The sequence below is a fragment of the Cucumis sativus genome, chromosome 2 (genome assembly GCF_000004075.3).
Source record: "Cucumis sativus cultivar 9930 chromosome 2, Cucumber_9930_V3, whole genome shotgun sequence".
Taxonomy (NCBI): domain Eukaryota; kingdom Viridiplantae; phylum Streptophyta; class Magnoliopsida; order Cucurbitales; family Cucurbitaceae; genus Cucumis; species Cucumis sativus.
In genome coordinates this window covers 9,569,640-9,594,707 of record NC_026656.2, presented here as the reverse complement: position 1 = coordinate 9,594,707, position 25,068 = coordinate 9,569,640, and the positions used below count along the sequence as shown (strand labels likewise).

Genomic DNA, 25,068 nt, shown 5'->3' with positions numbered 1-25,068 from the left:
GCGAATGATTAGTTGTTAGACTGTAAGCAAATATCAGCCGTGTGATGTTTCTTTTTCCTTTTGGAACAAATTAATATATATATATATATGTTTATTGTTAGTGGGTTTTGGGGTGGGGGTCCACCACCAATTGTGTGGGTCCATATATTGTGATCCTCTTGGACCCACATTGTTGGTCCAATTTCTTGTCACTTCCATTCTCCCTCTCACTACTCTCATTCATTCATGTTGCTCAACTCAATAACATTTCTCTTCCCCCACCACCCTCACATGCACCCACACTACCCACATTACCCACACACACATCTATATAATTTACTCCAATCAAATATATATCTTAAATGGTTGAGTTATGTCATGGTTGATATATTTTATTAAAATTGGGTTGGGGATTTGATTAATAATTTGATATTCTTCTTGTCTTTTTTGCTTTATTGAATTCAATGTATAAACACATTGAGGGTTCTTAATTCTCTCCAATTTGACTTTATATATCCATTTAGTTATTTATTTATTATTATTATGATGCTTGAGAGGAAGATATGAATTTCTTAGATCACTGTTTTTTGGTCTTTTCAATGTGGTGCTCAACTATTTTAAAGATATTTAATTTAAAGAAGACAAATTGGAAAGCTTTTACGATATTGGTATTATGTTAAATCTATCGTAATCTATCAACTTCAATTTTGAGTTCAATCCGTAATTTAACCAATACGTTATTGGAATGAAAAAGAAGAGGAAGAAATCAGGATCATCATAGATGAGAGAGAGACATTATATTGAAGAAGCTTCAATATAATTAACGAAAAAAGTGTCTCCCCAGTTTATACTCGAATGAAAACCTCTCAATTATCTTTTTATAAATAAAATTGACAGTACACCATTTGTTTAATGTTAAGTTTAGAGTTATACACCAAAATAGATAAAACAAAACTTGTCTTTGGAAAGAGAGTCGATGATTCCATCTTTCCCATAATTGTTAGAGCTCAAAAACAGGAGGCTTAATTTAAATGTTGTAAATGAAATAAATATTTAGAGATTTATTGTAGTTTTTCAAATATTTATTATAATATTGTAGTTTTTAATAATTTTAAAAGTAATTTGTCTTTCTTTTTCCTTTTTCTTGGGTTGACATTGTCTTCTCTCTAATTTGGTTGTTTTGTAAAAAATTTAACTAAATTTTGTTATTTTCTCTCTCTCAAACACTTTTCCTTTTAAATATTTTCTTAAAATTTCAATTTTGTTATTATCTTCCTCCTTCTAATATAAGAAATTTGCATCCATATTTTTAAATAATTAAATAATTATAAATTTTTTGTCCTTTAAATCAAACCATACTCAAATTTCAATTCTTTGATAGGTGATGTATTTTACCTTTTATTCATTTATCACTCATTTTATGAAAATTTGTAATTGTATTTTTTAATTATTAAAAATATAATGTATTTTTTTAATTATTAATAATGACATGTAATAAAAAAATTAAATGTGAATTAAAATATTTTTTAATAACTAAATTACATTAATTTAAGAGATAAAAGAAATATTTAGTTATTTAAATATTGTAGTCAGGGATTTATTGTAGTTGAAAAAATATTTAGTTTAATATTGAATGTCTCATGTTCAAAACCTAATATAGGTCCCAACAAATAATAATATCTTCTTCCTTCTCGTCTGATCTCTCTATTTTCTGAATAATAAAATAATAAAAAAAAATGTACCTGAAAATAAATTAAATTAGTCCTTCATTTTTCTTTTACATGCATATTTAAGATGAAAAATGAAGAATAAAATAATAAATATGTTTAAAGAAATTTCAGAAATAAGTTTGAAGACTTTCACTTTTCATAAAAATTAAAATAATAAATTTGTTTTAATATTCTAATTTAATTTCTATTCCGGTAAAGATTAAAAGGAGATTGAAAAATAAAATAAAGAAAAAATAATAAATATGTTAAGAAAAATAATTCTATATATATATTAGTTGTTGGATTAATATAAAAAAGAAAAAGAATCGTGGTTAATTTGAGAAAAAGTATAATTGTTATTCAATTTGTAAGTTTCTTTTCGTTTAATATTGATCTATAATGTTATGATAAGAAAATTATTAACTAGAAGCATATTATTAGTAGATTTATAATTTCATTTTGATATCAAAATTATGTTAAATGCATATTACTAGTTTTACATGTTAGTAGTTGATGAATGATTTTATTGTTATGATATTAAGTTATAAGAGTTATACTATTAAATCTATCATATTTTGGGTACATATATTAAAAAACATATATAAATGTTAGAAGGAGACCTTGATATTAAGTCAAGTTTAAAAATTAGATATATATAACTATAAAAAAATCCTAAAGATGTGATTTTTAAAATTGAAGATAAATTGAATTTTTATGCAAAGTATCGAATCGGGATGTTCGTAAAATTGCTCATTTGTTGATACTTCTTTAAACATGTGCTTTGGAAACGATTTCTCACAATAGCTCCTCAACTTAGACATGCAAACAATCATCTACTACCTAGATCATCAACTTACGCAATTGAATTTCGTAATTGTAATTTTTATAATATAGATTGTAAATTTTTTATTATAAATTTTAATTGTTGAATTTTGAAGCGGACTGAAAATGTATTGCTCACGCTAGCAAAAAATAAAAATAATTATTTGGAAGCATATAATACGTCGACATAAGGGTTTTCTCTCGACGTTCTTTCCATGACATCGGAGAAACATTTTCTTGACGTCGCGTCGGGACATCATTATCTGACGTGAAGAGGTGATGTCGAGCTTATCCCATTGCCCACGTAATCTTCACGTCGGCATCAACAACGTTGGAGATAAGACATGCTCGACGTCGTTCCTTTAGCGCGTCGGCCAAAGTTCTCTCGACGTTTTGGTTGATGGGGTTATTTTTGACGTCAAAAGAACTTTTGTCAACATTTTTTCCATTTTTTCTGATGCACTACTACGTCGGCAATACTCATTATCATCATAGTGATATTATGATTGAGGGGTTTGTCTATCGTCTTCATACATGGATCTCGGTCAATGAGTCTGTCTATCATTGTAGTGATATTATGATTCAGGGATCCAAATATTTGTACTATGAAGCACCTGAGGTTTCATATCGACAAGAGTATCAACGAGAACCAGAGAACCAGAGAATCAAGATGAGCCAAGACAACACAAGAGTTCAGAGTAAAAAATGACAACTACTCAAAATCGATAATGTCTAGGTCGTGTGGAACAAGTTTATTTTATTTTACTTTTTAAATAAATGTAGTTTGGTTATTAAAAGATATTTTAATTTACATTTAATTTGTCCAATTAAGGGTCCTTATTAAAAAAACGGTTTAACAATCATATTTTTAATGATTAAAAAATACAATTATAAAATTTTATAAAATTCGTGACAAATTAATGAAAGATAAAATGCATGATATATAATAGAATTGAAATTTCGAAATGGTTTGATTTAAAAAGCAAAAATTGCTCCTTATGTAATTATTTAAATTTACATAAATAAAAAAGTAGAAGCAAAGTCTTGGGTTGGAAACCCGATCTTGAAGAGAAAAAATAAGAAGGAGACATCAAGAAGCATTTGGATGAAGATAATATTCTTATTCTCTCTTCTATGACATAGGAGAGGATACAAATCTACAATATTTCAATAAATATTTTTGAAATTACAATATTTTGTAAACTAACTATATTTATCTAAATTTACCTCAAACACATCTATTAAATGTTTGGAGATTAAATATTTTTAAAGTATTAATAATTAAATAATATTTGTTTTGGTCAAAATTTATTAAAATATTTTAGATTTAATTATACTATCAAAATCTTGTATCTTGGATTTTTGGGTCAAGTGAGCTTTAGTTAAATGAGAATAAACTATGTGTTATGGTAAAAAATAATAAAAGAAAGGTTTTTTAAAAAAGAAATTGATAAAATATTTACGGAACAAAACCACTAGAAAACTAATTTTTTTATAAAATATAATATTTTATTTTTTATAATTTTTCTAAAAAGAAAAAGGTGGTATGTTATTTATTAGTATTTATGTTAAGATATAAAATTGTATAATTTGTTTTAATAAAATAATGAAAAATGGAAAATTGTTAAAAATATAACCTTTTATAAAATATCTACATTGGATAATGAAAAACTTATCAATTTTGTTTTTAGGCGTGGTATTACTAGAACGTAAAATGGTTTGTTAATTTTTTTAAAAAATATCTTAAATAATAAATGTAGTTAGAAATGTAATTGGAAATATGTATAGTTTAGTTGAATAGTAACATTTATGGTGTCAAAATTTGTTATTTAAAAATTAAAAAGTTTCAACTTGTGCTATAAATTTAGGATTCTAATAATATAAAACCATGATATTATAGAGTGAGCAATAGATTTTTGGTAATAAATTGGAAATGCCATTAGGAGCTGCAAAGCTGGCGCGCAATATTATATGATGTCCAATTATATAACTAAAATATATATTTCTTTTTCTCCTTTACCAAATACAAAAAGGAAAATTAATATATGTATACAAATATTAGATTAAGAATATTAATATATGTAACCACATTTTAAAATTAATTACAATATAGCATATATATATATATATATATAGCTCGGGATGCTACTTAGCATAAAATAGATTGTTACTTTGGGTGTTTTCTATCATTTTGTTGTTGTTTAATATATATGTATGTGTTTTAGCAAAAAAAAATTATGTATATTTTACCTTCTAAATTTAGTTAATAATGCAAGAGATTAAATTTGATATTCAACCGGATAGAAATTGTTTCATCAAAATTTTGTACTTAAATGTTTACAATTTGAGTTTTTTTTTCTCTTTTTTTTATAATAAAATTTATTTTTATTTTTGTGTAATTTTCACGCCCTTTGTTTGTGAGAATTTTCATGTATGGTAATAGAATGACATTTGAATTTATCATCTAATTAGAAGGAAAACAAGATTTTAAAAATTAGTGTTTAGAGTTTTCCAAAACTTAATTGATTCAGATAAAAAAACCATACAAACTTGTGCTTTTGTTCTACGATAGAAACTTATGATTTGAAAAGGGGCTTAACAAACCCTAAATGATTACATAAATTTTAAAATTAGGTAAAATTACAATCTTCATCCTCATATTGTTATGTATGTATAACTTTGATCATTGACTCTTTTTCCTTTTTATTTCACACCTAATAATTGACTTTTCATTTCATGTCTTAAGCTTATAAGGACTTAATCTTAAAATTTCAAATATTTATGTCCAAGTCTAATGTTTATTTTATGTTTTTGGATGATTTTGGACCAAAATGATAAATCCAATCAATGACGACGAACAAAAATGAGATCATAACCAAGATAAGAGTTTTGGCGAGTTAATGGTGGAAAATTGGAGATTTGGCACAATTTTTTGTTGGCCTCGGATATAGAGGCTAAAGCTGACTTCGCCTCCTTGACCTTGTTTTTGCATAGACATGCCTTCGAGCTTAAGAATTTCACGTAAAATTTGATTAGGTTATTAGATAACTTAATTTAGGGGGAGGAGAAGACCTAGGTAAACATTTTCTATAAGTACATTACTATAATTCAACGTTCTAACTTTTTCACGTTTTAAACTTTGTAAGTTTCGTTCTAACTTTTTCACGTTTTAAACTTTGGAAGTTTTCTTTTTTGTCAGTCATATTTTTCTTTCTTAAAACAAATTTTGTATCACGGGTAAGGGTCTAAGTGCTTTCGTTAAAGATGAATTTAGACAACAGCAATATGTTTCTATAAATGTTAAATGCTTGGTCAAAATAGATTATTGACCAATTTTATAAGTAATAAAATTGAGAGGTTATTTAGAAGACTAGAATTTAAAAAAAAAAAAAAAGTAAGGATTTGAATGAAATATAGAAATTTAATTTAAAATCTAATCCATAAACCATTTTATAAAAACATAATTAAATATCTTAATAAAACCAAAGTGATGATAAGGTATAATTACAAAAATATAGAGATTACTATTAGTAATATTTAATTTGATAAAGGGGGGTTGAATTTAGTAATGCAAGTTGGGTTGGTGACTATTTATTAGAGAAAAAAAAAGTCACATAGTTTGCTTGCTAATGAATGACACCGCAGAATGAGGCCTCCATCATACTCCACGGAGATTTATGAAACGGAAGCACCATTTCTTCAAAATTCAGTCTAAATAAGCTCTTTAAATCATACCCTTCTTCTTCTTTTTACATTCCCATTAAAAATCTTCCATGGGTTTTTCTTTTTCAGTGATTCTCCGTATTGTATTGATTTTTTGAGCTTTTGGTGTTCAAGAAAAGCCGCAAATAAAGGCGTTTGAATTGAAAAAAATCAATTACTCTCTTTCCAATCTTGCTCTCCATTCGAGAATCCCTCCATTAACGTAAGATCAGCTGAAAGTTTTTGCCTCTGATCATGGGCTTCTTTCTTTTGACCTTTTCTTCTTCAGATTATAACAGAGGAAGTGGTGGACTAGATGCTTTTATTTCTTCATTTATGGCCACTGATGATGATTTTTGAGAGGTACTTTTTATTTTGTTTTTCTATGGTTTTTTGAGTTTTTTTTTTTTTTTTATTGATGTTAATGTATTTTTGGTGGTAGCTGCAGTTTATTCTCTAGATATTGACAAAAAAAATTAATGGGTCCTGATGAATAAGACACTTGATGTTTGTTTGTTTGTTTCTTGGGAATCTATATTTGGATTCTTTTTCATTCTCTAAGACATACAAACTGGGGGATTCTCTGTTTGTTCTTTTTTCTTTAAGTTCCATTCTCTTATTGGATTTTAACTTGGTTTGAAGGGCTTTCTAATTCTCTGGGTCACATACAGATTTTAGTTTTTTTCTGTTTTTATGCTGTCTTTGAATTTATTTGTCCTTTTTCATCAAATTCCATTCTCTTTCTAGAATCTAGTGTTATTTGAAGAACTTTGATTTGGATGCTTTCCTTTGTCGACATTGTACTATTGTTTCTTATCTTAATCCTTTGCAGGTAGTGAACTGTTGGTATTATCCAATCATGTTGTAGCTCTTGTTGAACAGATGGTTGATTGTTAAGATGTTGTATTACTTCGAATCCGGGTCGGTTTCGAGTGCAAAACTTGTTGTGGTTTTGCTACTACTGGCTTGTCTGTTTAATATTTCACATGGGTTGAATCAAGAAGGGCATTTTCTGTTGGAGTTGAAAAATAATATTTCTGATCCATTTGGTTCTTTGAGAAATTGGGATTCAAGTGATGAGACACCGTGTGGATGGACTGGTGTCAACTGTACTTCTAGTGAGGAACCAGTCGTCTATTCTCTTTACTTGAGCTCAAAGAATCTTTCAGGTTCCTTAAGCTCAAGCATTGGTAAGTTGATCCACCTGACTTATCTCAATGTTTCCTTCAATGAACTCACCGGAATTATACCGAAAGAGATCGGCGATTGTATCAGGTTGGAATATCTAATTCTGAACAACAATAAGTTTAATGGGCAACTTCCATCTGAACTGGGAAGGCTGACCTCTTTGGTGAAGTTGAATATATGTAATAATGGAATCCATGGTTCTTTTCCTGAAGAAATTGGGAACTTGAAATCCTTGGTTGAATTAGTTGCATATACCAACAATATCACGGGTCCGTTGCCTCGTTCTTTTGGGAAACTAAAGAGCCTGACAATATTTAGAGCAGGACAAAATGCGATTTCAGGAAGCTTACCGGCTGAAATAGGTCAGTGTGAGAACTTGGAAACACTTGGCCTTGCTCAAAACCAGTTAGAAGGGGATTTACCAAAGGAGCTTGGCATGCTTAAAAACTTGACTGAATTGATTCTTTGGGAGAACCAAATTTCTGGCATTCTACCAAAAGAGCTTGGGAATTGTACAAGTCTAACTGTTTTGGCTTTGTATCAGAACAATCTTGGTGGACCCATACCTAAGGAATTTGGGAACCTAATCTCTTTGATGAAGTTGTATATATACAGAAATGCATTGAATGGAACCATTCCAGCAGAGCTCGGGAACCTTTCTCTGGCGATAGAGGTAGACTTCTCGGAGAACTATTTGACTGGTGAGATACCTAAAGAGTTAAGTAAGATAGAAGGTCTCCAATTACTCTACCTATTTCAAAATCAGCTGACTGGGATTATACCCAATGAACTTAGTAGCCTGAGTAGCTTGACTAAACTTGATCTTTCGATTAACAACCTCACAGGCCCTGTTCCTTTTGGGTTTCAGTATATGCCTTCATTGAGTCAATTGCAGCTTTTCGACAACAGTTTGAGTGGTAGCATTCCACAAGGACTTGGACGTAATAGCCCCCTTTGGGTTGTCGACTTTTCAGACAACCTCTTGACGGGACGAATACCCCCCCATCTATGTCGTCATTCTAATCTGATCATCTTGAACTTGGAGTCCAATAAACTTTATGGAAATATACCTACGGGGATCCTGAACTGCAAATCATTGTTGCAAGTTCGTTTAGTTGGAAACAGGTTTACTGGCGGCTTTCCATCAGCATTTTGTAAATTGGTGAACCTAACTGCCATTGACTTGGACCAGAATAGATTCAGTGGTCCGCTTCCTCCGGAAATTCGAAATTGCCAGAAGTTGCAAAGGTTGCATATTGCAAACAATTACTTTACGTCTCATTTGCCAAAGGAGATAGGAAACCTTGTACAGTTGGCAACTTTCAACGTTTCGTCAAATCTTTTTACCGGGCCGATTCCACCTGAAATAGTCAACTGCAAGATTCTCCAACGGCTTGATCTCAGTAACAACTTCTTTGAAAATACTTTGCCAAAAGAGATTGGATCTCTCTTACAATTGGAAATCCTTAGAGTTTCAGATAATAAATTTTCGGGAAGTATACCCAGAGAACTCAAAAACCTCTCCCATTTGACAGAATTGCAAATGGGTGGCAATTCATTCTCTGGTAGCATTCCTTCGGAATTAGGGTCCCTAAAAAGCTTGCAAATCTCTCTGAATCTCAGTTTCAATATGCTAACTGGGACAATACCACTAGAGCTTGGAAATTTGAATCTACTGGAATATCTCCTGCTTAATAACAATAGTTTGACTGGTGAAATACCTAGCTCGTTTGCTAATCTTTCGAGTTTAATGGGCTGCAATTTCTCATACAATGATCTTCGGGGGCCAATCCCTTCAATACCTTTGTTTCAGAACATGCCTCTTAGTAGCTTCGTTGGCAATAAGGGGCTCTGCGGCGGACCTCTTGGCGACTGCAATGGAGATTCATTATCTCCATCTATTCCATCTTTCAATAGTATGAATGGGCCTCGAGGTAGAATCATAACTGGGATTGCTGCTGCTATAGGTGGAGTTTCTATTGTTCTAATTGGAATAATCTTATATTGCATGAAACGTCCATCCAAAATGATGCAAAACAAGGAAACACAGTCTCTGGATTCAGACGTCTATTTCCCGCCTAAGGAAGGTTTTACTTTCCAAGATCTAATTGAAGCCACAAATAGTTTTCATGAGAGCTGTGTGGTGGGAAAAGGTGCTTGTGGAACTGTATACAAGGCAGTGATGCGTTCTGGACAGGTCATTGCTGTCAAGAAGTTAGCATCAAACAGGGAAGGAAGCAACATTGATAATAGTTTTCGAGCTGAGATTTCGACATTAGGAAAGATCAGACATCGCAATATTGTTAAACTATATGGCTTTTGCTATCACCAAGGTTCGAATCTACTTCTCTATGAGTACATGGAAAGGGGTAGTCTGGGCGAGTTGCTTCATGGGACTGAGTGTAACTTGGAATGGCCTACTCGATTTACAATTGCCATTGGAGCTGCAGAGGGACTTGATTATCTACACCACGGCTGCAAACCAAGGATCATACACCGTGATATCAAATCAAATAACATTCTCCTCGATTATAAATTTGAGGCCCATGTTGGAGATTTTGGTTTAGCAAAAGTAATGGACATGCCTCAATCTAAATCAATGTCGGCAGTCGCAGGATCGTATGGATACATCGCTCCTGGTAATTCCAACTCTTATTAAGCATCTTAGTTTTTCATTTCAAAGCCATTGATAACTGTTTAAACAATAATTTCTTTGGGAATTAAATGTTTCTTTTGTTGAAGTCTTTTCCATATTTGAGCTGTCCATTTTTCGTTTCATTAGAAAAACCTGTCCAAGGAAAATTGAGTTGTGATCTTTATGTAGTTCTGTTCATTTCGGTTATAGACTTTTGATAAAATACAAAGTTTACTATGTTCTAAATGCCAATATTATATCTGTTTTTATCATTCCAATATGATCTTCCAAGGAAAATTCTTTTGGTTTTACACAAAGTTCACATCTCCCCTCACACAATTTCTTGCAGAATATGCATACACGATGAAGGTCACAGAAAAGTGTGACATTTACAGCTATGGGGTGGTTTTACTTGAACTTCTAACTGGAAAAACACCAGTACAGCCAATTGATCAGGGAGGTGATCTCGTCACATGGGTCAAGAACTATATGCGAGACCATTCGATGTCGTCCGGAATGCTAGATCAGCGGTTGAATCTTCAAGATCAAGCCACGGTGAATCACATGCTGACAGTCCTAAAAATTGCTTTAATGTGCACAAGTTTGTCCCCATTTCATCGTCCATCGATGCGGGAAGTTGTATCTTTGCTTTTAGAATCTACCGAGCCAGACGAAGATCATATTCCAGCTTTAACATATAATCTAGCTCCAAATGACGTTGCAGCCTCATGAAATTTCAGGTTGGCAGTCTTCGTTTTCAGATAACTGAATAGTTCATGCATTTTTTTAACATAAAAAGTGGTAATATGTATATTTATCCGATAGAAAATATATATTATATGTAATATATATAGCATGTAGTATTTGCAGAGTATATAGTATATGGGGTAACGATTATGTTACCCAACTATTGCTTAGATTTTGCATTTGTTATATAGGATTTAATAAAGTCTTCTTTGTATAGTTTGCACATGATTGATATAATAATCTGTAGCCCTCTGTTTTGGTAATCAAATCTGGTAGATTTATTCAATAAAGGGTCTCTAGTGATGATGAAAAAGAAGCTTTAGTATAGTGTTCAGTTACAAATGAGTCAAATTAGGCATTTTGTGTAAAATATGTTTTCCTTTCCTTTTTGAAAATATTTGAAGGTGGAGGATATAAATTTTCATTCTTCATTCTAACTAGTCTATGTGTCAATAGGTAATGCTAATTATGATATACATTAATTTAAAGGGAAAGGATTGAAATGCTTGGAATATTCTTTATACCCATTAATGTTCATTAGTTAGGCTATTCTTCAAGATCAAGCCACAGTCAATCATATGTTAGACACTCCTAAAAATTGCTTTAATATGCACTAGTCTGTCTCTACTTCATCCATCCATGAAGTTGTATCTTTGCCTTTTAAAATCTTCCGAGCTTGACCAAGATTATATTTCACCTTTGGATATGATATGCGGTCATTGTTAAACTAAATAACAACATTAATTAGTTTAGGTTTAGAAGATTCTTAATTAAATTTCTCAAAATTATATTGAAATATGTAATTAAATATTTCAAAATGAAAATTAGAAATATTCTTTAGACAATTTCTGATTGTGTATAAAGGTGCATTGTTTTATGAATAAATGTTTTTTTTAATCAACCAATTTGAAGAAGAAGAGTGATTATTAAAATGAGCACATATAGTCTAAAATATATCACTTTCTTCCAATTGCATTTGAAATTTAATTATCTCATCAAACATTTCAATTTCCCCAAAATATACTATCATAAAACACAATTGACTTGTGAAGTCAGTTTTGTTTAAGGCAATCCAATACCTTTACAAAAGAAAAAAAAAAAGAAAAAATACAAAACTTCTTATTTATAAATACAAACATGTCAATATGTTAATATATTGAATAGTTGGTTTTGATAATAAAAGGCAAAGCAGCCCGAAGTAGTAGTGAACACGCACCACCACATTGATTGGTTGAAACTTGAGATGTGGCAAAGATAGATGAGCCCACATACCATATAAAACCATCAAACAATGTGTGTTATTCTTCGAGAAGCGTTTTTGTTTTTTTTTTCCTCTCCACTTTTTCCTATCTTTTCTCTTTCTCTATCATTCTTTAATATTCCCATTGCCTATTCTGGTTTGTGTTACTTTTGTGGAGTTTGATTTGAAAACCTATACTTTCTCTTTCTTAGCATTTTAGGTCAATAAACATCAAAAACTTTCAACTATAACATAAACATATCATGTTCCATGAAGTGGATTTATTTATTGCACCTCCCACTTTTTATCATTAGATTGTTCAATTTTTCTGCCATATGTCAATTTTGTTTCACGTATATTCTCAACACACCCATTGTTTCAATACTGCACATGTCACATCTCATTTAGCTAATAATATCAATTAATAGAACTAGAAATCCTTGTAAATATTTTAAGACATAACAAAATAAGCAAAGGGTAAAATGAATACTTTTTTCTGTCATTTTGCTAGCTATATATAATTTCTTTGTTTGAACATCAACTTTATAATTTAATAAACTAATTATTTATTATAATTCACTAACTTTTGCTTTTAACAAACTAAAATAACTGCCTCTTAATTATATTACAAATACATCTAGATCTATTATCAAATCTATTATTGATAGACAATTAATTGTCAATATGTAACAAAAAAAAATTATCTTAGTTTAATTTAGCTAGATTTAATTTGTTGGGTGTTATTTTTTACGTAATGAAACTTATTTGATTTCGTGAACATTGAAATTAATTAGATATTTATTGATGACATTTTATTAATCAGAGGATTTGAATACGTGGTGCTCAATTTTGATTGAATTGTATGTTTTGATTGAATTGTATGTCTTGTGGTTCAAGTAAAGTTGTGTAAATTATTTATTTTTATGAAAATTAAAATTTAATTAAATAATTTGGATGTTATTTAATTAAATTGATTATTAAAATTTTTATTGGAAATTATTATGTAGTTATATATATAATGAAGAATAAAAAAAGAAAAAGATAATTATATTCACTGAAATATAATTATTTAAGGAAAAAATTAGATTTTGAAAAGGAGATAAAGGTAATTTATTTGGGAAAGGACAATTATTAGAGAAAAAGAAATATACTTATATGGTAGGAAAATATAATTATTTATAGAAGGGATAATTATTTTGGTAAAGAGATAATTATTGTATGAAAAGAGATATTTGGTTCGAGAATTAATGAAAATAGAGGATTTAATTTTCTAATGACAATAATAAAAAAAAAAACATATTCCAAACCTATTTTAGTTCTAGAAATTTTATTCTAACGGACAAACTTGAGTTTCACTTCAAATGCTAAACCCTCTGATTTCAATTTAAGAAGCCAAACACTCATTTTATGGTAAAATCTTTTGATGAATTTTTATTAGTTTTTTTGCTATAAAAAATAGATAGTTTGTATTTATTTTTTTATTCTTGAAAAAGTCACACGTATATAAAACATGGATAGTTGCAAATTTAACAATTAAATTCAAAATAATTAAGTATATAGCAACATTTTAAAAAAAATTAAAAATATAGCAAAATCTGTCAAATTCTATCAATAATAGTGTCTAGCACTGATAGATCATGTTGTGAAAATTGGTCTAGCACTGATAGATTATACGAGTCTATCAGTGATACAAGTCTATCAACGATAGTTTTGCTATATTTGCAATTTTTTTTAAATGTTGTTATATCCTTAATTATTATTCATCAAATGGTCATCCATTATAATTATCTGACCCAAAAGATGAATGTTGAGATCCCCAACTTTGCCACCTTATATACAACAAATATTTTTGTCTTCGAACAACACTTCATTTAATATCTTTTCATTATTTCGAAAAATTAATAAATGAGACTCTTGAATGGATTGTTTTCATATATACCAAAATGGTAGGGTCTTAATTTTGTATAAATTTCTATATCCATTGATATTTCTTTTAAAATAAAGAAATAAAAATGTTGAATAAAAATTTACTGTTCTTAAACTTGTAAAAATATTTATTATTATTATATTATAATGATTTTTTTAATAAGAAAATTTTAAAAGTAGCAAATTTGACAAAATACTTACAACATATAACAAATTCTATCACTAATAGTCATTGATATGTTATAGTAAGAGAAGACTATTATTAATAGAATCCAAAATTTTACTATAACTTGTAAATATTTTAATTCATTTTGCTAATTTTAAGAATGTCCCTTTTTAATATGTACGTTTTAGTCTTTTATGTTTTGTGATTTTTTTTAAAATAACTATGAGAGACGAACAATTCATTGTCATGTCAATGTCAAAATCATCAAAATCATAGATATCTAAAAGAAATATAGATGAAAATGTCAACATGTAAGAAAAGAAAAAAAGAAAAGATATAGTAATATTAAGAACACATTAAAAATATTGATGTATTATTAATATCAAAATCGATCTTTTAGGTTCATGGATGTATCAATGTTGATATTCATTTAGTCAATGGACACACATAACAATAATCATACTTTTTGGTGAGATGGTCGAACATACAAAGACCTTTTTCACCGACAATCCACAAACACAATGTTTCACCGCAACGCATTCTCTCTTGAATCTTTATAAATATTGAAGTAATGTAACCAACTAGAACATTGAAATTTAAAATAAAACAAGATCGAACCCCATGAGTTTTGTCGAAAAGTGAAGGTGTAGCTTATCAAATGTGGGAGTTGGTGGACTCTCAAGTCATCATCGCCAGATCTGCAGTGAACAATGAGTTGATTATTTACGTCGCTTAAAGCATTTGTTATATTAACTGTAAGTGGTGGAGATTTGAAGTCGATTTTTCCTTCATTAGTGAATAGTGAAGCAAAAAACAACAATATCAATATTCACGATGAAAATACTAATGTGTTGAATAGTGAATAGTGAGTTCATTTTCAACCATCTCAATATCAATATCAATAAATCATGCTATTAAAATACTCCAAAAAATACAATGGGTTCCTCCAAAAATGTTCAAAACAAGAAAGAACAAAGATTTTACCTTGCCATATGGTGAAAAGATAGAAACTCACATTTGTTTACTTGATTACAAAGATAAGATGAAAGTATTAGAAACTAATGTTGTAGATTGGTAAAGAACAAAAAAATAAATAGGAGTGGTCGTGTGTCCAAAATGACCACCTAAATCAAAAGATGATATGACCTAAAAACCAAATCTACAAATTTGTATTAGCCACTTCGTGTTGTTTCAAAGATCCCTTTCCTTTTACATTCCAATGTATCTTTTAAATTCCATACATTTAGCATTCGTTCATACTTATTAAATAATTCATTTACAACAAATTGGTAATATCATTCTTTATAAATAAAAAATATTAAAAGAAGGAAAGAAACATAAAAAAACCTAACATTTTTTTGAGATATTTTCAAATGGAAATAAATGTAGACCTTAGGTCCCATCCGATTATTGATGTGAATCTATTCATTCATTCATTAGTTGTATCCCAAGAAACAAATACAAGAAGTAAGGTAAAGAAGAGGCTTTTACAAAAGCTATCAAATACATATCAAACAGCCAACAATTCTTAGCCTAAATTTGTATTCAAATACTGCAAATGCAATGTAATCATATAGCTAATTGTATTAATTTGAAACATTAGAAAAATGAAAAAAGTTATTTTAAATAAAAAAAGTCGCTAAAGAGGGCTTTTTTTCTGTTTCTTTTTTGGAGACTAACCTTTTAATTTAATCAAATAACTATTTATTTTGTTTCACTAACTTTTGTTTTTATCTCCTAATTCTATCGACAATTGAAATCTATCACTGACATACTGTCACGATGTGCTCGCTACGCGGAGCGGCCGACCTCCCCACTTATTTAAATTTAATAAATAAATAGTTTTGGAGTCGTCACCAATCATATTAAGGTGTGATTGGTCACCCAAAAAAGAAGAAAAAAAAATGGTCTACGTAAATTCAGAGATTTAAGTTCGAAAGTCAGTTGTGTGTAGGAAAGGTGTTAGCACCCTACAAAACTCACAAAATGGCTAGTCAATTTTATCTTTTAAATTAAATATAGGGTTCACAAAACAAAGTTTTTTATTTAGGTTTTGTTTAAATGTCCCATGTTTATCAATTCATATCGAAGAAAGTAAAACCTAAGCATGAATTGATAATTATGGGTGGCATAGGAGCCATTAAAAAAAATAAAGTTTATTTTTGTTTTAAAATAATTTTATTCACCTTAAGAATATTAAGATACCAAAACTTGATATTTTAATTTCTATCATAGGTGTTTAATGAGAAATTTCATGTATCTAGAATTAATAAATTCATAGAAAACATTACCCAGTTTCATTTAAAATATTAAATGTGTTTATTTAAAAACAATCTATTAATTAAATTTCAAACGGAAAAATTTCATGTATTCATGGAATTTAAATTATAAAATCCATAAAAAACAATATTTTTAGTCCAATTTACATTTTTATATTTCAATTGCAAAATGAATAATAACAATGACAAAACATTATGAAATTTGAAAAATATTGCTTGAAGAGTAATATGTTGAGATAAAATAAATACATAAAACAAATACAGGATAATGTAAGCAATATGCAAAATGTCAAAATGATTAATTAACGTAGGATGCAAGATAATTAATTAATACAACACATGCAAAATAATTAACGTAGGATGCAAGATAATTAATTAATACAACACATGCAAAATAATTAACGTAGGATGCAAGATAACTAATTAATACAACACATGCAAAATAATTAATTAATACAGAAGGATGCAAAATAATTAATTAATTCAAAATGATGCAAAATAATTAACTAATGCAGAATGCGAAATAATTAGTTAATGCAGAATGTAAAATAATTGATTGATGGAGAATGCGAAATAATTGATTAATGTCAAAAGAGGCAAAATAATTGATTAATGCCAAAATAGGCAAAATAATTGATTAATGTCGAAAGATGCAAAATAATTAATTAATGCAGAAAGATGCAAAATAATTAATTAATGCAAAAAGATGCAAAATATGTAATTAATGCAGAAAGATGCAAAATAATTAATCAGGTCAGACCAGAGTAATGAATAATTAAAAGAGGATGTCAAATGAGTATCAAATAATAATTAAGCGTAGAATGTCAAAGTGGTTTGACGCAACATGCAAATAAATAATCACAGTAGCCAAATGAATGTCAAATAATTATAGCATGATGCATTCTGATGCAAATAATTAGAATGAGTGAGTGCCAAGAATTAAAACACATGGATACAAGATACAAGCAATTAACACAGTGTAAAATGGGTGCCTAAATAATTAAAAAGATAGCAAATAATTAAATCAGCATGCCAAATGAGTGTTAAATAATTAAGACAGCAACCAAATAATTAACACATCATTTAATTAAGATAGCAACCAAATAATTAACACATCCTTTAATTAAAACAACAACCAAATAATTAACAATCATTTAATTAATTAACCAAATGAAATAGTTAACATAACACTTAAATCAGTGTCAAATAATTAATCAAGAACACACTAATTAATTAACCCAATAGTCAAATGGATGTCAAATAATTAAGCAGATGCAAAACAATAATTAATTAGAGCAGCAATCAAATAGTCAAATGGGTGCCAAATTAATTAACCAGATGCAAAACTCAACAATCAAAATAGTCAAGCCAAATGGATGTGCAGAAATAGGTGTAAGTAATTTACACACAATGAATGTGAGATGGGTGTCAAATAATTAAAAGGATGCAAATAATTAAAAGAGGTCAAATTGATGCCAAATGATTAAAATGATGCAAATAATTTAAAGATGTCAAATGGGTGCCAAATGCAAATGATTAACACAACAGCTAGTTAATTAGTGATTTAAATGAATAATTAAGACAAAACCTAAATGGGTGCCAAATAATTAAGGCAGTATCATCAAGCATGAATAAACAAAAACTTACAGGTATGCCTTAAATGCAAAATGTTATGTGTTATCCTCTTCAACCCTTCCTAACAAAATTTCTTTTATGTTTCCCTTTTCTCTATCAAATAATCTTCCTAGCAAAAAATCCTCCCCAAATTGAATATTCTCTTCTCTTTTTATTGGGCAAGATCTCATTTTTTAGATAGTGAAGTAGAGTAGTTTCGGTGGTGTCCCAAATTTGAAGTTTTAATAAATTTAGAGGCGTCAAACTACGTGAGTTTTTCTTTCTCTAATTTATATTTTTAAATCATGCTTAGCCTCAATTAGAAAACTGTTTTGTAATTATTGCCAATGTACGATATTATTAAGTTCTCAATTAAATTAATCTAAGGTCTCTGTAAAATATTTTGTTGCTAGGGACTTTAATCTCTTCAAAATGAGCACCAAATTTACATATGAGAACTGAGTTTATGTACGAAAATGCATTGCAATAACGATATTAATCTCAAGGCCATCTCGATCCATTTTTTTGTTGAGATTACATGAATAAACAATAAAACTCGAGCAACATTGCACCACAATGTCACAAGATTATGGTTTTGCATGCATTTTGTGTGGTAATCTCAGTCCCCATTTCGGGTGATATCAACTTGTGAAAACCAAACAAAATGCATGTAAAACTCATCTGATCTCAAAACTTATTCAACGAATCATAGGAAAAATTCATGACTCAGCATCTCAATAATAACTATATCAGATTTTCCATCCACCTCAGATTTGAACCTAAAAATCTAAAAACATAAACTAAACAACTAAGTACGTAAAATAAAAAACTAAAAAACTAAGAAACTAACAACAAAGTAACTACTTATTTGAATTTGAGGAAGCAAGAATAAAGGAAATTGGAAAGATTTGTAGAGAGTTCTCACTTAGTTCTTTGAAGTAGCATGGAAAGTTCGAAGAGTTCAGTGCATTTTGTGAGAATATCAAACAATTGAAATTTCAAGGGTATTTCAGCCATTTGCTATATCACAATCTCGGTGATAATCTTGGTCGAGAGAGGCTGAAAAATTCTATTGAAATAATTTTTTAAAGTTTAGAAAGAATCTCGGGGTCGATCACGACCAAAATTGACAAAGAAAAACAAAATTACGAGTTTTTCAAAACCATGCAATTTTTTAAATATAAAACCAAAATTGTGCTAGTTTTGTTAATTTCTTGAGTTAAATCCCACTTCACCCACTCATCTGCAATTGTAGGGGAGTTGTGTAATTAAATAAGATCAATATTCTATTAATTAAGTCTAATTTAATTAAAGGGTCTTTTTAAAAATATAACAAATCGGCAAAATATTTACACAATATAGAACAATTTCAAAAACGAAAAAAGTCCATAAGCCCACAACGGTAAATACAAAAAATGACATCCAGCGCGCGTAATATATTTGGAAAACGATCGTTTAGATTTGGTCATTCTTTCTTACACGATCGTTTATATTTGAAGCTAAATCTAAATGATTTTTTTTCAATATTGTTTGGTACACGTTTGTTGATATTTGGAAAATGATTATTTATATTTGGAAAATGATCGTTTATATTTGGAAAACGATCGTTTAAATTTGGTTACCCAGATCTAAACGACTTTTTAAAGATTATTTGTACACGATCGTTTAGATTTGACTATCCAATATCCCAACGGTTTTTTTCACGATCTTTTATATTTGGAACAACCAAATAATAGTTTAGTTTTTTTTAAAAAAAGATAGATATTTTATATTTGGTACATGATTTTAAACCAAATAACAGCTTGAAAAAGAATAAAGAAACATTGCAGAAGAAGAAAAGAAAAAGACGATGAAAAGAAAAAAAATCCCAGAAGAGGTAGAGAAGAAAGACGATGAAATCGAAGAACAAACCTGAAATATTTTTAAAAAAAATGATTAATTTTATGTGCTTTTTCATTTTGTTACACAGACTTTGAATATTTTGACCGTTTGTTATATTTATAAAATTTAATATTTAATTAACTGGTATATTAAATTTCATGCATCTACAACAAATATTACATATAATAGCTAGCATTAACAATAGACTATCATATACTTTACATTTCATTCTAAAAATGCTCTCATACATCATGTTTTTGCAACTTTCTAGAGTGTTTTTTAGCACTATAAGAAATGGTACAAAAATTCAATTTTCAATTGCATAAATTTAGTGTTATGGAAACTTTTCATAGTATTAGAGAAAAACGTTGGAAAAGAGATCTTTGATAGTGTTGTTTATATTTGTAAAAAAAAAAAAAAAAAACTATATGAAAAAACATTTTGTTGAATTTTCTATAGAGGTAAGAAAATACTATATAAGATTATTATTTATAGAGTTTGTTATGGTGCATGTTCTTGAAAGTTCTCAACACTATATAACATTTTCTTAAACACTATCAAAGACTTTTTAGCATAATTTTAATGCTTATAATTGTTCTTTAATAGCATTTTTCCAATAACAATAAACTGGTTGCATTGCTTGTTTAATTTCTATAATATTTTTTACTTCTTGCCTCTGGAGTTTGTGTGTAGAAAGGCCAAATGCATTCACATAAACGCTTGAGAATGGTAAGCTGATATCTTCATTACATATATTCAATGTTGTCTTGTGTGTATGTAAGCATTCAATGATGAAGCCTTCTTAATTTTATTTTGCCAACCTTCAATTGAATTGATAACAAAAAGATGACGAAGCTCGCGTGAGGCTCACGTGTCCTTGCTAATCCCCATAAAAAATAAGAGTTCACAGAACTGCATGCATTGCAACACATTGCATATGGCCTTAACAATTTGTACATCAGTTATGTCTCTTGTTTAAATTCTCTTTCTCACTGTTTTCAACCAACTCTGAAAATCCAAATTTAAAGAAATTTCTCTCTTCGAGGTTTTGTTGTGTTAGAAAAATAAATATGCTACAAAATAAAGCATTTACTACAGGTTCCTTTAATTTATTACGCTCAACTGTCTCCTCCCTCTCAACTTGCTCTCTATAAAGCCCCCATCCTCATGCATCCAAACTTCAGGTGACTTCAATAAATCTAGAGAGTTGAAAGAGACGAAAATGGCAAAATATTTTGTCATTCTGATTACATTTGTTTTCTTAATCATGAATGTGGATGGCCGCAACGTTCCGGGTAAATATCGTTAAACCATACCTAAACTTAAATACTTAATCTTATCAATTACAATATATTCAGATATGTTTTTCATAACTAACATCATTTGTTTTTACGCTTTTGTTCTTAAATTTTGTGTTTGTACTTTTACTACTTTTTTTTTTTAATGGATTTCATGGGTTTTTTTTAAGAAATAATTGAATTTTCAGTTCAATTATTCTAAAAAGAAAAAGTAAGCTTGTAGAAACTACTCTTTTTCTAAAAAAGAAAATTATAAAAAAAAGAATAGACAAAAGGAACACGAGGAAATAATTTATGGACTGTAATCAGTGCTTATAAACTCAATTTTAAAATTATAAAATAAAAAACAAAATAAATTGTAAAAGGACTCTGAAACTATTAACATTTGTTCTTTTTACAATAATATCAAATTATCACGTACAAATGTGCAATAGAGATTTAAGTCATTGTTTTTTTTTTAATAAAAGTAAGTAAAAGTACTTAAATCACTAACTTATGCGATTAAAAATTAGCATAATGCACATTGATTATCAAATAATAAAAGAGAGAAAATTATATGAACTTGGGTTCCCCAAAAAAAGAAACAGAAAGGAATTATATTAAATCGACGCCATGGAAAGGGCATGGACAAATTTTTCTAGTTCAAAGCATGAAAGTCAAAGTTATAAATTAAACCATCAACCTTTAAAATAGTATAACTCATGCTTTAATCAATGAGCTATGCTTTGGATTCTCAAGATAAAATCGAATACTTCAATTACTTTATATAAGAAGAGCAAGGAATATACACATGCATGGTCTCTCTATCCTACTTTAATTTGATATAATTATATTAAACAACAGCTAAAATCAAATCAAATGTTGTTTTGCTAACGTATTCTTCACATAGGAGCTGGTGGTCGTCGGCAGGAGAAGTACCGAACCCTAGAACGGGCAGCAGCACCCGTGGCGGAACCACCATCCAGAGGCGGCGTTGACGACCAAAAGAACATATTTGGTGGAGTTGGGGCTTTTGCAGGAATGGGTGGCTACATTGGAGGGTTGTTTCCACATCTTGGTGGGGTTGGGGTAATCGGCAAGTACGGTGGAATTGGTGGTGGCTTTGGAGTTGGTCACGGTGGCTTCGGAGGCGGAGTTGGAGGTGTTGGTGGCATAGGTGGTGGCCTTGTGCCATTTCCTTGAGCAATATTTTATATATTGTGGATGAACACATGAATCTACCGCCGTGAGGTTTTTTCTATTGTGAATGTGTTTGCGTTTTTTGTTTGTGTTGTGGATTAAGAATATTTTAGATTTGAGGCAAAGTTGAATACTTTTTCTTATATATTGTTTTTGCATTATTTTCTTTTTCCTTATGGTTTAATATCGCTATATTTTTTCTGTTTCTTTTTATTTTTCCTGGTCTTGGATATATAAAAAGTTTAAGGTGGAGTTAGCGTATACTTTTAGGCTTTTAGTTTAGGCCATCCCAGTGGTCAGTTTTTTAAGATTAGTATAAACTAAATATGATACCTGATTTCCTTTATAATTTTGCAAGTAACGTATTTCATTTTAAATTTGTTGTTCTTTTCAAACTACCATTAATAAATGTATTTCTTCTCCTACTTTTTAAAAGAAAATTGTATTAGACAGTGTTTTTAGAATAGTATATAGCAAATATGACACACAGTTTTAGAATTTTGCAAATATGGAAGAATTTTCGTTCTTGAAATATTTTCCATCTTAAATTTGTTCTTATTCTCAAAGTACCCTCCAAGGTATCTCTTCTCCCACTTTTCTTGTATTGACCATATTCCATTTTGTTGTTTCTGGTTTTTGGAATGAAATTGTGTGAAATATTTTGCAGAGATTTGGTTGTGTTCTTGAGTGCTTCTAATGGTTGTGTGATGTTTTTGTTTTGTGCTCTTGTTGTCTCTCTTGATTTATTCTGGTTTGTGGCTATGGTTGTTGGCTGGTGGCTGGTAGTTGGTGTGCTTGTCTAAACAAATAAAGGAAGCTGGTCCCAAGGGGAGTTGTTGAGATGGTGCTCCCACTTCCATTTATTTATTCATGATTTTATTTCAGGAAAAATATTATTGTTTTGGTTGTGTTGTTGAGATTTGTTCCTGGCTTTGTGGTTTGTTTGATTTTATGGCGTATCTTTCCTTTCTCATTTTATGTGTATGAGGGTTGGGAAAAAAAGCAATAGATCTGTGACAATAATTGAACTGGAGAAAAGCGGGAACAACGTGTGGACTCCTTGTTTCCCAAAGGTTTTTTTGATCAAGATCTTGAAATGAGATTCGAGATTGTCCAAGATCAAGTGTTGCTTGATTTGATATCTGATTACGGGGAGGTGTTCCTAAGCTTTATTTCTTGTGTCGGTAAGAAAGTGTCACTAAGTACAGAAGGATGAAAATATGTTAATAAATTTGTAATCATAAATTATATCACAAGCCAATATAATATATAGTCTCTTATAGTGGATCAAGAACTTTCAGACGTAGATGTTGTGTCATCGAAATAGGTTAACAATGTTTGGTGTTCCAATTGTTACTTGTGCTTGTTGTTAATTATTTCAGTTATTTCTTCAATTATGTGTGGTTGATTGAAGACTTCTATTGATTGTTTCATTCTTTTTCAACTTTAGTAAGTCTAGTTTTAGTTTGATTAAATATTCAGTAACTCGCTTTAGTACTTTTCTCTACATTTTGATTGCATGAAGTTGTTTTATTCATTTTGATTGCATGAAATTGTTTTATTGAGAATGTAAATATAAATATTGTTGTGAAAAGAGTAGAGCACAATGATGCACACCCAAATATGGATAGGAAAAAAATATAATACGATAATAATAATAATATAATAATATTTATATTAGAGATTTTTTTTAAAAATATAACAAAATGACAAAATATTTACATTATATAGAACAATTTAGGAAACAAAAAAAAAAAAAAACTCCATAGATCCAAAATGAAAAATACAAAAAATACCCCTATCAACACGTGATTAATTGGCCACTCGCACGCGTAATATATCTGTTTCACGATCGTATAGTAAGAATGTTTTTATTTGACTATATGATCGTTCAAATTTGGCTATCCAAATCTGAACGATTTTTTTAAAGATTTTTTGGTACACGATCCTTATTTATTCGAGCATGTTTGTTTACTGAGAAATGTTTAAGGCTTATTTCAAAATGAGTTTATCAAGGTATTATGGTGTTCAAGGGTTGCTTTAAGCAAAAAGATTCTTAAAGGATTTGAAGCATGTGATTTTATAAATATTTTCTCTGATCCAGGATGTCTTCAACAACCCTTAATAAGGCGGGATAAGGGGCGGCAAGGAATTTGAGGTAAAGACACTTATCTTCAGGATCGAAGCTCAAGATGCCTACCTCCCAGGAACAGAGATTGAGGATGCACATCTCTTAAATCTTGAGTGGGTATTGAGTAACCTCTCTACCTTCTTCCAGACGTAGATATTTAAAATTTGAGCAGAAAAAATACGAATATATATATTCGAGCTGTTTTATTAATGTTATTGTTTCCTAAATGTTTTATTAATTAAGTTTAAGTATTAATGTTATTGTTTATGTTACTCTTTAAAAGGTTTATGAAATATTGTTTAAAAAAGTTTATGAAAAGTTATTTAGAAAACATATCACTCACTTCGCTCGTTTAGCTCACACTTTTCAAAATGTTTTACCACTTTTTCAAGTAGAGACTGTGTCATCATAGCCTGACTGAAGTGTGTGCTTGAAATTTGGCTATTCTTTTGTACACAATAATTTGTACAACGACTCCTATCTTCTCTTAAACCATCATAATTTTTGTCAATAAGACTCCTTTTTGGTTCAGGGCCTCACAGCTCCCCTTCTGAACCACACAAGCTAATCCT

General features: G+C 29.4%; 2 protein-coding genes across 5 annotated transcripts; both read left to right on the top strand.

Moving 5' to 3' along the window:
• The first annotated feature begins 6,126 nt into the window (after positions 1 to 6,126).
• On the top strand, positions 6,127 to 11,050 carry LOC101221337 (probable leucine-rich repeat receptor-like protein kinase At2g33170). Its single transcript, XM_004150296.3, has 3 exons — positions 6,127 to 6,575; positions 7,045 to 10,039; positions 10,385 to 11,050. The coding sequence occupies exons 2-3, from the start codon at positions 7,111 to 7,113 to the stop codon at positions 10,765 to 10,767; spliced, it is 3,312 nt and encodes a 1,103-aa protein (XP_004150344.1). The 5' UTR covers positions 6,127 to 6,575; positions 7,045 to 7,110; the 3' UTR covers positions 10,768 to 11,050.
• Positions 11,051 to 20,877: 9,827 nt separating this feature from the next.
• LOC116402033 (glycine-rich protein 5-like) lies at positions 20,878 to 24,725 on the top strand. Of its 4 annotated transcripts, none has more exons than XM_031880726.1 (3): positions 20,878 to 21,183; positions 22,079 to 22,342; positions 24,470 to 24,724. In XM_031880726.1, the coding sequence occupies exons 1-3, from the start codon at positions 21,111 to 21,113 to the stop codon at positions 24,520 to 24,522; spliced, it is 390 nt and encodes a 129-aa protein (XP_031736586.1). In that variant the 5' UTR covers positions 20,878 to 21,110; the 3' UTR covers positions 24,523 to 24,724. The 4 variants fall into 4 exon arrangements, with proteins under 4 accessions (XP_031736586.1, XP_031736585.1, XP_031736587.1 ...); XM_031880725.1 differs by having other exon boundaries at positions 20,889 to 21,183; positions 22,076 to 22,342; positions 24,470 to 24,716; XM_031880727.1 differs by having other exon boundaries at positions 20,894 to 21,183; positions 22,076 to 22,411; positions 24,470 to 24,714.
• The last annotated feature ends 343 nt before the right edge of the window (positions 24,726 to 25,068 follow it).

Bases quoted from the DNA above. Each gene is read 5' to 3' on its own strand.
- LOC101221337 (XM_004150296.3), top strand. From the start codon at position 7,111: ATGTTGTATTACTTCGAATCCGGGTCGGTTTCGAGTGCAAAACTTGTT. The intron at 10,040-10,384 runs GTAATTCCAACT...AATTTCTTGCAG, and splicing joins GTATGGATACATCGCTCCTG to AATATGCATACACGATGAAG.
- LOC116402033 (XM_031880725.1), top strand. From the start codon at position 21,111: ATGGCAAAATATTTTGTCATTCTGATTACATTTGTTTTCTTAATCATG. The intron at 21,184-22,075 runs GTAAATATCGTT...TTCTTCACATAG, and splicing joins GGATGGCCGCAACGTTCCGG to GAGCTGGTGGTCGTCGGCAG. The intron at 22,343-24,469 runs GTGGTGGCCTTG...TCTCTGATCCAG, and splicing joins TGGAGGTGTTGGTGGCATAG to GATGTCTTCAACAACCCTTA.